The following is a 14,070-nucleotide window of genomic DNA, read 5'->3' on the forward strand; positions in this document are numbered from 1 at the left end:
GCACACGTGCACGGCGTCGAAAACGAAGAGCAAACTCCACATGCGGCCCAGCCCCACATATGCGGCGCGAACTCGAAGCGTAACGACACGGAGCAAGAATATTTTTTTATGGCGTCACCTGGCGTCACGTTATTGAAGTGCAGTTCAGAGAATACGGCAACAACCGAAGAGTGGCGCTGCCAACGTAAAAGGAGAATTTTTGTTTTTTTTTTTAAGAAAGCCGGCGAGGTTAGCGTGGTGGCACTCGTGAATGGCTGGATGACGTTTGAAGGGAAGGAGGGAGGGGGGGGGGGGCACGCCTGCGCACGCGCCCGCAAGAAAGCCGGCTCGAGAAGCGCAGGCCTGCCTGCCCACCTCGCGCACACCCGCACGCACAAACGAGCGCTCGCTCTCACCTCGCAGGCGCCGGGGCTTTGAGCGCGGCATGCGCAACGCCACCGCTTCGCGCTCTCGTTGGCGGGGTAACAGCAGAAGATACATGCGGCTCCTGCTCGCGCCAAAATTATAAAATTCAGGACAAAATCCCTAGGTTGTCAGTGACGAAAATTCGCTATATCAAGGGTGTCTCCCGCAGCCACATTGTTACACAGAGGTCGCAAATACATGTGCTTCTAAGGAGTAACGGCGGGGAATAGAAAAACTTCGTAATATTGAGGAATTTGTTGTATGGAGGTTCGTTATAGGCAGGTTTAACCAACGTTACTAGATCCTGCCAGTTCTCAAACTGCGGAGCTCCGCCTGACGCCGTTCCGTTGCGCTCCGCGTGGGGGCGCGCGCGACGGAGTTTGCCCGGCAAGTTGCGGCAAGTCGCGACAGACATGGACGGCTGGACGACCGTTGTAAACAGCCCGCTGCAGTGTGCTTGGTAACGTTTGCGCGAGTACCCGCAGACGTTTGTGGACCGTGCTGGCAAGTGTATGAACCATGCCACGCTGTTTCGTGCCCGGGTGTAAAAGCGGGTATGATTCCGTTCTACCTTTGGGTGAGAAGATACATTTTTTCAGGCCGCCCCGAGACGCCGAACGCCTTGCACTATGGCAGCGAGCAGTACCCAGGCAGGACAAAAAGCTTTCAAGCACATGTTCTGTTTGTGACCTTCACTTCCGCGATGGGGACATTTTGAAAGTCTTCGAGCACAACATTTGTGGTGAGCTGGTAACGATGCCGCGCAACAAATGGGCACTGAAAGACGACGCCGTGCCTCGGCTGTTTCCGAATTGCCCGAGCTACCTTTCGAAACCGACACGGAAACGCAAGGCTCGCAGACTCTCCCCGGCAAAAAGCAAGCGTCGAAAAGGACAAGGTGAGCAGTTGATTTCAGCAGTTGGTGATAGCAACAACGAAGCAGAAAACATCGGGACGACGGACAGTAGTGAACCTTTGTTTGACATGCTAACTCACTTGGCCAAGCCCACGTTCACTTGTCAGGTCCTGTAATTTTTCATCGTGACACGAATGCATTTTTACGCCAGGGATGTCAACCGACGCCTTCAAACCCGCGAGAAAGTTGCCATCGCCACCAAGAAAGCTCGCCTATTGTGAAGCCGTTGAACATTTGCATTGTGTGCGTGTGCCTTGGGCCTTGGCAATAAACGCATTTCGCGGCACTGAGAATAAAAGTTCCTCTTTTTTGCTCAGTTTTTGTTTGCAGTAACGAATATCCGCAAACATTGGCCGCACGTTTGCGGGCAGCTTCGCCGCTATAGCTTTGCTTTTCATTCCGCTCACATATATATACAGTGAACTCCCGTTAAGACGAACTCGGTTAAGACGAATTCTCGCTTATACCGAACAACACGGGGCCATTTGTTTGGTTTCCCATAGACCCTATGCAAAAAAAATTCGCTTAAGACGAACCGCCCAACTGTACTCTTCTGTTAAGACGAACTTTCGCGGTGATCGACAACGCTAGCGATTCTGAAAAACGAACACTGCAGTCTTGGTGGGGCATTCAGGCGACCGTGAAAAAGCAAAAAAGATGAAAAAAAAAGCGCAGACTCAAGCAAGTCGCGACGCGGAGGGCGCAAGGCGACGCGGAGGGCGCAAGATAAACGAAGAAGACCGGTCAGCGGATAAAGCCAGTATACCCTCTCACCCCCAGCCTGTGCGTGGGGCAGGTGTGCGCTTTATCAGCAAAGAAAGCAACAAAAAGAGTAGGGGGATTTACAACTTGGACCCCCAAGCCATTGCGTCCTTTTGTATTTCCCCCCGTTCTTCAGTTTCCCAGCTGGAGTACAAAGGAGAACAGAAGAACACAAGAGCTTGGAGCCCCTCCGCCGTGGGCAAACGCAAGGGGAGTGGGGGAAAAAAAAGCAACAACAGGAACAAAAATGGTCTGTGCATTACAATCCAGTACGAAACCGAAACCACGATCGCGGCGCTCCCGTCAGAGGGGTCAGGTACATTATCATCGCCATCACACAATGGCGGCCGAGCACATGTATTTTGTGGTCAATTTGCGTTGGTTCGCGTAGCACCTGTGCGCGTTGTATCTGTTCCCAGTGAAGTGCAAATTGTGATGAGCCACTTTGATTATGGAAGCGCACGACAAAGGAAGGCTATTTTGCACAGTGAATAAAGCTGCGTTGTGTCTTTTTCGTGTGCGCGAGGCTTGTGACCGTGAGTAGCGCGATGGGATATCTTCAGCTGCACGTCGATCAGGAAAAGTTACTACGGGCCGAAAACGGGAAAATATCTGGACCTCGAAGAGAACCTTGCAGACTTTCTTAAGCAACTCAGCGTATAATCACTTTGTCAAGGCAACAACACGCGACCGAGGCGTATCCAGAAGTGATCTTAGAGCCAGCAGAACAGGCTCACGGAAGAAAAGGAACTGCCAGGACAATAAATTTTACGTTCTTTGAAGAAAAATTGTGCTTGTCTCTTAATTTTTTTTTTTAATCGTGAACATAGGAGCGTGTTACAGTTTTATCATGTAAATGTGGTAGCACATATCTTCATGAGCATTTTTATTTTTGGACACGCGAAATCGGGTGCTCGTAAGATTCGTCTAAATACTCTGCTTGAAGGCATAGTTTTTATCTGTATGAGCCAAATAAATGTTTTTTCTTGTCTTTTTGCCCCCATTGTAAGTCTACTGCATTCAGTGTTTTCAAGTAACATTTGGATGCACTTGGCATGTTACATGTCTCTTTTTGAGGGCACTTCTGATAAGCCGAACTCCTGATAAGACGAACAGATGACCGCGGTCCCTTCGAGTTCGTCTTAACGGGAGTCTACTGTATATATATATAGGATAACGAGAACTTCTTCTGGCTACCGTAATAAAAATTGTGAAAGACTTCGTACTACAATATAGGAAACAAATACAGTGCAGACCACTTATAACGTAACCGCATATAGTGCAGGACCGGTTATAATGCGGTCTTTTTCGACTCCCGTTCACCCTCCCATAGAACCGCATGTATACGCATACCGCTTATTGTGCAGTCCCCCAAGATGAAATACCGTTTATAATGCGGTTGCGGGAAAATATTTCTGACAAACGCGGTAGCGAGTGCGGTTCTCAAAGGAGGTACGCCGCTGGGGAGGGAGCGACGAGGTCGTTACGAAGGGCGAGGGCACGCACGGTGAACGAACGAGGGGCGGAGGGAGGAAAAAGACCGCGGCAGCGCTGTGCGGGCTCGCCGAGTGGGGAAGGATGGTGGTTGCCTAGGCGACGGAGTAGCCTTTGCACCGGCGGCGGCAAGGCTCCGCGGCCGCTTGCCGGCAGCGCGTTACGCGTGGAACGTACGATCGCGTCCTCATCAAGTGCGCTTTAAAGTAAGTTTCCTGTCGGGAAAAGCGTCGTCGTTATCACACTTGCTACAGATATCGCGTTTGCGACCTCGTCCGCAAATTGAAAAGTTTTGCGGCTTCATGACGCGAGCTTTCCTGCCATTGCGCGGACTTAAACGAGCTTGGCGGGCTTTTGTCGCCGTTGATCTCCTGGCCGCGAACACAAACTTCGTATCACGCGCGCTGTTCTTAAGTTAGTGCTTGAGTGCGATCTTTTCGACGTCCGATCTTCATGTTGTCTTGGACAAACTTCCCACGACAACATGCTGAACGGCACGCTAGGCCTAATCAGCGTTGGTTGCTTTTCGGTAGCGGTCGCGGGCGATAAAAGTTGCGGTTTGGTACGGAATCAACGAAACTTTTTGCGATGGCTGCACTTGAAGGGAAGAGAATCATATAGTTAATGAAAACGAGGGCATGGTTGGCACATGCAACTCTCGAATTGTGGTTCCGGATTCGATTGCAATGTCTTGGACATCGCGTGCGCGCCCGTGAAATGAACGATCGGTACCGCTCAGCACGTGAAATTTCGGTCGCGATTCGACATGGTTTTGTGTAATGCGCATACCTCGAGGTGGCCTGAAACGTAGTCGGCGAATTTCCGCGATGGCACTTTGTTTTGTTTGCTTTTTTCCCCCGTGTTCATTTCGTTGGCAATGCAGGTCTTTGGCGGTTAATTTTTGAACATTCGGACATTTAAGTGGTTGTAAGCGCCCCAAATCGCATATGTCGATTATCGGACACGCGAGGCTACATGCTCAACACGTTTTGCGCAAGTGCAGCCTTTGAAGAAGGTTGTTTTGGTTATAGTGCGGTACCGCCTATAGTGCGGATATTCGCGACTCCGGCGACTTACGTTATAAGCGGTCTATACTGTATTTATTTTACCCTGACAGTTTCGGCTGGAGGACCAGCCTTCTTCAAAGCATGTAAGTGAAGAAGAAGAAGGCTGGTCCTCCAGGCGAAACTGTCAGGGTAAAATAAATATTTGTTTCCTATATTGTAGTACGAAGTCTTTCACAAATATATATATATATATATGAAGTTTATTGCTACATAAACACAAAACATGCATAAGTAGCAAGCATGGCGGAATAAAAGCTGCTTAAAGGCACTCTTGACTAGTCCCACCTCCCCATACAATAGCAGCAGCAACATGACAAGAATTCACACAAAAAATGCACTTGTTGACAACCTTAAAGTAGATACTCACAGCAAGGCATTAAAGAAGTGGCAATTTAGCTGATTCATAAAAAAAAACGACAGGATACTTATTTCGAAGACACAAAATTAAGGTTAACATTCATAATAACAGTTGAAATAATGCGTATTTAGAAATCTAATGTATGTAATGTAATACATAAAGCATCACCCAATTGTTCGAAGAGGTCCCTAATGGCAGTAGAAATTTGAGACGCATTGAACGAGTATTTCAAGGCAGAGAACGGCCATTTACAACGCGCGCCGCCGGCTTCCTGCTGCACAGCAACGGGCTAACCGTGGCCGCCGCGCCGTGTGGTGAGCGGAAACGAAATGGGGCCACGCATCTATGGCAGCCGCCATGGGAGTTTGAGAACTGGCAGGATCTAGTAACGTTGGGTTTAACTGTATTCACCAAGTTAAAAGTGGGCACTTAGCCCTTGAATGTAGCAAGTGTTACATTGCAGATGCAATTCTTTTTCACCTGAGTGTGGCACAGAGGATTTCATTGCGAGTACAGCTTCTTTGCATTGAACACAACCAAACTGACATTGTGATTTCCTCTGCACGTAAGCAATTGTGCCTTGCAGTGCAAAATAAAGCGTAAAGTGGTGTTATGGCGCATAATAAATTAATAACGCATCCCCTATCAATGCCACTGCCTTTCAGTAAGTAACAATAAATTGTGCATCTGAAAGGGTCTACTAGGTGGGTCACCATTTACTGAATACTTCCCAAACTGAATATTTCATCTCTAGCTATCTCGATGCATACTGTGGCATTTGCAAGGTACATTAATATTTTGTTGGATCATAGCAAATACGAATATACGACAAAAAAATTACAATATCATTTGCAAACCAGCTGCTGAATGCAACACATATCTTTTCACAAGACAGATTTTTCAGAAAGTGTCTTCAGTTGTTTAAGAGTACAAAATTGGTGCTTACGCCTTTTGTTTCTCAGCTTCTCGTACAGAGAACCTCCGCCTGGCTCGGGTCACAAGGGCAGCGGCCATGGAGGAGGTGGATCCTCGCAGAGGGGGCGCCACGTGTGTCATGCCCCCTCCGCTCATGGTGGGACGATGGGAGCCCGATTCCGTGGGCCCACAGACACGCACGGCATACTCCCTCCTATGGATTGGGTGCATGTAGATCACATGCGGTGCTTCGGTGACAAGAGTGAAGCAGACCTGCCCATCGCGGCACAGAGGCTTTGTCTGAAAATAAAAAGAAGAAATGGCATAAAATCAGTGGAGCATGAAATATGTATCAAGGCTGTACACAGGCTATGAGGCCATGTTATAGTAGATGGCATATGGCAGGGGTTGAAGTGATTCAACACACAGTGAAGAACAATTAAATACAGTTCAACCTCGATATGATGAAATTCAGTATAATGAAACTCCCCATACACCGAAGTATTTCTCGTCAGACTACTGTCAAACCACATTATAACGAAGTTACATCTTACACAAAAATAACTTCGTTATATCTGAAAATTCGTTATAAACATATATTTCTAACACTGTATGTATTGCAAGACTATTCTTCATTTACTTTGTTATAACCGATATTTCGTTATATCCGTGTTTGTTATATCGAGGTTTCAGTGTACTCATACAGGTCTACCACACTGCCACTGGCCCCACGAACTTAATACATGAGAAAGACTGAAATTTTGGACAAAATACTACAGCCCACTCTGCGATACTTTGAATTCCAGCTTTGCAACCATGTGCTAGCTTGAATAAGGGGTTGAATATAGATAATAGGCATGTGTGAATATTCAAGCCCTTCAAATATTTGAACGAATATTACAGTATCCGAATCTGCTTCGGCACAAATTTAAATTATTTGAAATTTCGAATTCGAAATGAACGAACAGGCGCATATTAGACCACATGTAACCCCCTGTAAAGGTGGTTTCACTGTATCGTAGGAATGCTATGCAGTGAAAACACCCATAAAAAAAAAAAAGTCCGCAATGCGGCGCAGCCCAACTTCAAGGTTAAATGAACATATTACCATGGCACAGATTAATTATTTTTTTAAGTTTAAGAGCTTGTTATATGGGTTTATATGCTCTAAGTGTAGTAAATTTTAAAACAGCGTATTTCACCAGTTATCACTTGCACCCTACTCAAATTCAAATTCTGCTACTAGTATTTGAAGTTGCTTCCACTTCACTTCAAACCAAAATGAATGAAATTCGCACATATGCCTTGTTCCAATCTTAAAAAATGTTGTGCAGGTTATTTGGGTCATGACAAATATGCTCGTTTTTCTTTATAATATGTGATGTGTACTGCTCGAAATATTTTATTCGAAATTATTTGACCATATCACTATTAGCTTCGAACCTAAAATTTACTATTCTCAGACGTCATATTTTTAGCGCAAACAGGAAGAAAAAGAACGAACTGGCTGAGAAGAGAAGAAGACAGTGCACAGGGCAAGCGCCGCTAAAAATATGACGTCTGGGATACACCAACTATCCCGAGAAGAAGTTTTATTGAAGCATATTACTATTCTCACATCACTAATAGATAGAAATAACACTTAAGTTCTGATACCTTGCCGGCACTTATTGAAAACTTAAACCACTGGACCAATCAATCTATACCTGCTAACCGCAATCGAAATATACAAGACAAGCCAAGCCACTGACTCACAAGATCGCACGTCACGATCACCCTGTCTGTGTCTTTCATTTCCTCAATCGCTGTCAATTACTGGCAGCGCGTTACAAGATTAAGTCGCACCAACTAGCCCCCACTGCAGCCTTACTAGACTCGTAAAAGCTACATGTGCGCAATTCGTTGCGCAAGTTTTGTTCGGCATGTCCAGTTTGTAAAATAAAATTGCATGTCTTCTGATAATTTCAGACTTCCGATTATGTGGACATTTCAGCGATCCCCTTAAGAGTGCAGATTATCAGTGGGCTACTGCACTGCAAAGGTATGTATCAGAATGGATGCAACACATAGATTTCATGCATTTAGAGCAGTGTTGTGGAGTTGCAACTCCGGAATTGGAATGATTCTGGAATCATTCTACAGTGGAACCTCGTTAATGCGTACCTGCCGGGAACGCCGCATAACTACGCACTAAACGGTAGTACGCATTAACCACCAAGTAAAACTTTGCATCTCCTCGCGTATGCCATCGCCGCCAGCAAAGAAATATATACAGTGCCACAGCAAATATTGCCTAAACTACCCATTGCAAAGCCTTTTCTTTGTTTTTGCCAAAGTGGAGAAAAGATTCTGGCACTTTCGCACGACCGTCCGGTAGTGCCGATAGCGCGCGGTGGCGACGCGAAGGAGCATTTCGGAACTATTACAGGGTCCGGTATACGCAGTGACCGACATAGCGACGGAACAGACAGTGTCGGCTATGTGTGTGTGCGTCTGTACCGCGATTTGCTACTAAACGAAAACTGACAGTTTCAGTGAAACGCGGTACGGCGGTATGGCTGCGTGGAGCCGATCGTCTCCTGGCTAGTTGCGTGAAGCGCGTGGCCTTCTCGGCTCATGCCGTCACTGCCGGGCTGCTTGCTGCACTGCATGCGCGCATTTGTCGTGGGAGTGTGCTTCGTACCCACTTAGCTCCAGACCGTGCACAGATGCGGCGAGTAGCTGGTTCAGTTAACGCGGCGGCGGCGATGACGAACTTCCTGCAAGCGATGCGCACTCTGCGACGCTCTAGCGGTGCTGGCAGCGGACAGAAGCGCGTTTGGGTGGTCGCCCAATAAAAGCGTGCAGTATGGTTACAACAGCGCTACGCTTGCTGTAGGTACGCGTGCGTTTATTGTGATAGCGTCAATACAAAGAGGTTTCTCGTCGCCCGCGACCAGCAACGCTCAACTCCGCAACAGCGAGCTGCTTTCGTTTCTACAAAGCGGCGCGCGCTTGAACACGGCCCCGCACAACGAGGCGGCAGTGATCGGCGGCCCAGCGCGTTCAGGTTGTCGCCTATTAAAAGCGTGCAGTAGGCTTAAAGTAGTGCTGCGCCGCATGCGAGCCCGACCAGATATCTGAAGATACTTATTGTGATAAGGTTGTCGGCGATAAAGTCATGCTAGCATGTTCTTCGGTGGCCGCCGCCTCACCTTCGTTCTTTCCCGGTGCTTACTCGCAAAAGCGTCGTCGCAATCGCGCGGAAGTCGGCATCAGCGATCGACCGATCTACGCACTTCTCGAAGATGGAAAACCTTTGGCGGCACTTTCGGGGGTCCGGAAGTTCAGCGGCGCAGTAAAATTTTATGGCACAAAAAGTTATCGCGGTACGTAGGGTACGCACTAACCGGTAGGCGTAGGACGAAGCACTACGGCTTAAGCGGTCAGCGAATGCATCAGGCTCTATGAGACTCGGTCGGGGATTCATCGCAACTACGTTTTAACCGTACGCTTAAAGCGGGTACGTATTAACAAGGTTTGACTGTACATTGTCGCAACCCCGGAATGGAATGGGAATGGAATGGGGACAACGCTTGAAGGAATGGAATGGGAATGGAATTGAGCGCTTTTTGCACGGAATGGAATGGGAATGGAATTGAGCGCTTTTTGCACGGAATGGAATGGGAATGGAATTACGTCTTTTTCCAAAAATAGAGCACGTTTTCGTCTACGCGCAGTTTTTCAAACTTCGAAGATAAGTGAGTCAGAGCCTCGAATGTAACAATAAAGTGAAGAGGGCATTGGGCAGGAACGTATTTTGCTACACCCTGAATTGCTACTACTACTGTAATATCATGCTCAAATTAGTCATGCAGACCTGCAGGCATGCTTTTTCGAAGTCGAAGGCCACAACGCATTCTCTAGGTCCACCTTTAATTAGCCAGAGCCAAGGGTAGGTGTGGTGCGAAAGTGTGAACGATCCGCCAATTTGTAAAAGAGAAACGGAGGCATAAGTTAGGGTACAAACAAATGCACTGTCTGAAGGGAGAAACAAATTATCCCTGTGTGTTTGTTCCCATTGGTACCCCCACACGAAAGTGGCGAGTACTCTATGCACAGCCTGATTTTTATCTCACGAGCAGTTTAGTATCTTACACAAGTAAATAACCTTTGCGACAAGGAAGACATTGCATACCTGCGCACAGGCGAACACAGAAAGTTCTCCTCACCCCATCCATGGTTGCGAGGCGCGCTTGACAAGCGTGAGTGCTGACGAGTAGTGGGCCCAGTATTCCGTATACGGCACAAGGTGCCCGAGCGGTGCACTGTTCCTACTAATACCAGCAGATCTAGAGGGCTTTGTTCCTCATTAACCAAATGTAACTTTTCTCCATATTTACGACCGCTCCAGAGACGCGGCAAAACTGCTAACTGCTTAGTCTTCTTGAATACTACTTTTGTTAGCATAAAAATACGCTTGTCGTCATTTGAGCATTAACACATTTAAGCTTAACCAATATTAAAACATCACCATTCGTTCAAACATGCTGACCATGGAAATACTATAGGTAGCGGGAGAACTGCGCCTATGGGAATTAGTAGGGTGGTTGTACTGCACATGTCACCAAGCTGCTATCTCTCGACCTTGGTAACGTGTTTTGCGTACTTTTGCAGTTCTTAATGCATCTGATGACATCAGCTTTATGGGGCGTTCATTCTTAACTCAATAAAACTATCAAGATGCCTTTCTTACGTGGAGGAATTACATTGATGGAATTGAACTGCCCGGTCATTCCCGGAGTGGGAACGGGCTAAGTTTTTTCATTCCGAGGAATTGAAAGGAATAGAATTGCGGCAAGTTCCAATTCCCCGGAATGGAATTAGAATGGAATGGAGGCGCCCATTCCGCAACACTGATTTAGAGTACCAGTATTTACTCGAATGTAACGCGCATTTTTTTCCATATTTTTACTACCTGAAATCTACGCTTGCGTTACAATAAAATACTGAAATTCAAGTTGTCTAAAAAATGCAATGATGCACACAATTCCTTTATTTTAGTTGTATTTTTTTCTTTCTGGAAAGTCCCCCCTTGTGTTACAATTGAGTAAATACAGTACGTCGCCACCTTTTGGAAATTTTTAAAAATTTTCACCCCAAACTTGATTGCTTTGTATCTTTCAGACGGGCAGTTTTTAAAAACCTTCCAAATTATGTAGAAAAAATTGCAATTAATCAAGATATAATTACCAAAATTACCTGAATATGCCCACCTTGCCAGCAGTCACAACTACTGATCCTACCACACATAAATAAGATGGCTGGGCAGTGCTGTAGGTACATGGGAAGGCTGTGCAATGAACTAGCATCTTTGCGCTGTTATCAATATTAAGTATATTAAAGGCAGAGAATAAAAAAAATATTATGCTTCGAGTGGTTGCATTTCAGTTAAAATAATATAACATCCAGACTTACTCGTGGTTTTCAACTATCCCAGTTCATTGCACAGCTTACTGTCTAAGAAAGAAATGGAAAGCTTCATTTGAAAATATTGGTTTATTACAAAATTACACCGCCATGAAAAACAACTCGAAATCAAGTTTCAAGAAAAAGTTTTCCAAACATGTCATTCTTAGTTTGAGGGCAATTATGAAAAAGACCATAACTTTTGAACAGAACCAGATAGAGATGTAACTTTTTCTGCGCCACGCTTGAACATTCTTGAAATAAAAATTCACTTTTTTTAGAAAAATGGCATTTTCATGGTGACATACCTAATAGATGATGCACTACATTCAACGAAACACTCCCTATGTGAAAGTCGTGCTGAGGGAATGTACAAGTATGATCACTTGCCTTTTTCAGATTCATTGTTTGCACCCAGTCCCCAGATGTCACCTCAAACACATCCACATGGGACTCCATGTACACACAGAGGTACGAGTCAAAATAACCTGCAAACAAATTCACCGATCAGCTTCAGGCTACAGCATGTTTCAGAGCAGTAATGACCAAAAAATGAAGAATATGCAAGACTTATAAAAAGGCTGTAGAAGTAAGCTTATGAGATCAAGCATTACGTGGACCACTGTCTTTTTCAGGTAAAGGCACACGTAAAAGGCTGGATCAGCGACCAAGCAAAAAAACGCCAGGCCTGCGCTGAAACCGCAGCACAGCCACAGCGAAAGATGGAAGAGCGGCGTTTCTAAAGCACCGTTGTAAGCTTTCTTGGGGCTACTAACACAAGTGCACTAGCAAGGTACCCACAACGCCATAAATCACAATTTTTGTGAAGTTCGGAAGCACCTACTAAGCCATTATCCGTCATTCTGCGGAGAAGCGAGGCACCAGCTACACGTCTGTAAACATTATGTGCACTTTGTTGATGCGACGACTGATGACGATGAAGAATTATGGCTCAACCCTTTGTAATGGGTTGGAAGCTTTAAACGGCCCACCAGTTATGTATTTTGCATTAGGTGACGCCCAGTCGCTATGTCCCTCTCCCGCCATGCTGTATAACATACGTTGACGTGAGAGAGAGAGGTGGGGGGGGGGGGGGGCGAAGAACTTTACTGAGACCCCGAGGAAATGGATCATGCGATCATGCGCTTCCTTGGCAACTAATACAAGTGCACTTGCGAGGAACCCACTATGCTATAAATCACTGTAATTTTTTAGAAGTAGGAAAGCAGGCATTATGCCATTTTTCGTCATTCTACGGAGAGCCGTGGTACCTGCTAAACGCATGTAAGGCATTATGCGCACTTTGTTGATGCTGTGCCTGATGACGATGAAGAATTATGGCGGAGCCCTTTGTAATGGGTTGGAAGCATTCGACAACCTTCTCGTTGCCCAATTCGCATTGTGTGACGCCTGATTACAGAATTCGCGTTGTGCGACGCTTGGTGTTTATTTTACTCTTCTACCACGCTACATTGCATATGTTAATGTGGTTCCTTCTCGACATGAAGCCTGTATAGGACCTTTTTGCAAAGCAGATTCAAGCACCGGCATGGCTCAGAGGTTGAATACTGGGCTCCCACGCAGAGGGCCTATGTTCGAACCTCGTTCCATCCTTGAATTTTTTCTTATTTCGTTTTTTTTTTTTCTTATTTCGAGCGATAGTGGTTACGGACACCGGCGGCGGCGGCAGACAACTACGGCGCCAAAAACGGCCAGTGAAATGATCTCATAACAGCTTTCGCTGTAAAATAAACTGGCACAATACAATGATTGTACACTTTTTGCTTTAGCGACAAGTGTTCAGTTGCTGATCATGAGTTGAGAATGCCTACTGCGTAACCACCATCCCATCCTCATTCTTCAGTGTATTTCCATTACATGAGTAGGCTCCGCTGTTAGTACTCTGCAGATCCTACGGTCTGGTTGTCTACCATGAACTCTCGCTCACTCGTCGAACCACCTAGCATTATCTTTGTGTTAAGATGCATTACTTGTATATGCGTCAATTATAGCATTTTTTGAGCCCCACTGTCAGTGGCCCACAAACAACACAACCGCAATTCAATATGAAGAAACGGAGATTAAGCACCACACTTATTTTGTCGTACTCAGTGCCTAAGTTGCATTACAACCCTTGCAAGGATATGTAAGCTGCCACATCAGGAATTGGATCACCAACACCTTTTATTACACTGCCTACATAATAGACTGGCCAGCATTTTCATGTCAATGTAAAGGACATAATTTTGTCCAAAAATGATACTTCTCTGCGTTGTTAGATTTCCATGCTCCTTATTTGCATACAAAGTTCTTTGAGTTATCTTTCTCTCGATGACCAAGTATTGTACAACATATATTATGGCTCACTGTTTGCCAACATTCTAATAACCCCGCATTTATGTATTTTTAGGAGGTCCCCACAACAGTTGTTGCTTCAGGACCTCCTGGTTGTTGTACTTACCTATAGAAAAACCAAAAAAGAAAAAGAAAAAAAGAAAGATGACCTGTACAGTGCATTAAATCTAGCTGAGTAACACAAGGCACTCAGCAACACTAATAAGGGAGGCAAAAGGTGACTTACTGACTGACAAGGGCACAGCAGAGAACATGACCTCCTTGTCCCGCGTCTTCTTCCCTTGACCGTTCACAAACACTCCCAGTTCTGGAGACATAGAGAAGGCTCAAGTTAAGTACGGCATGAAAGG

The 14,070-nt window shown here is 45.8% G+C and overlaps 1 protein-coding gene across 3 annotated transcripts in view; it reads right to left on the reverse strand.

Annotated features, from left to right (window-relative positions):
• LOC119374636 (serine/threonine-protein kinase MRCK alpha) overlaps nt 1-14,070 on the reverse strand; it is a 207,893-nt gene that overhangs the window by 18,390 nt on the left and 175,433 nt on the right. For all 3 annotated transcript variants that reach the window (XM_037644806.2, XM_037644804.2, XM_037644803.2), the window contains 3 exons: nt 13,947-14,027; nt 11,756-11,853; nt 5,949-6,217 (listed from right to left, as the gene is read on the reverse strand). In XM_037644806.2, the coding sequence (XP_037500734.1) occupies nt 5,949-6,217; nt 11,756-11,853; nt 13,947-14,027 (448 nt within the window). The remainder of the gene's footprint in view (nt 1-5,948; nt 6,218-11,755; nt 11,854-13,946; nt 14,028-14,070) is intronic.

The sequence above is a fragment of the Rhipicephalus sanguineus genome, chromosome 11, assembly GCF_013339695.2.
Source record: "Rhipicephalus sanguineus isolate Rsan-2018 chromosome 11, BIME_Rsan_1.4, whole genome shotgun sequence".
NCBI classification, from domain to species: Eukaryota; Metazoa; Arthropoda; class Arachnida; order Ixodida; family Ixodidae; genus Rhipicephalus; species Rhipicephalus sanguineus.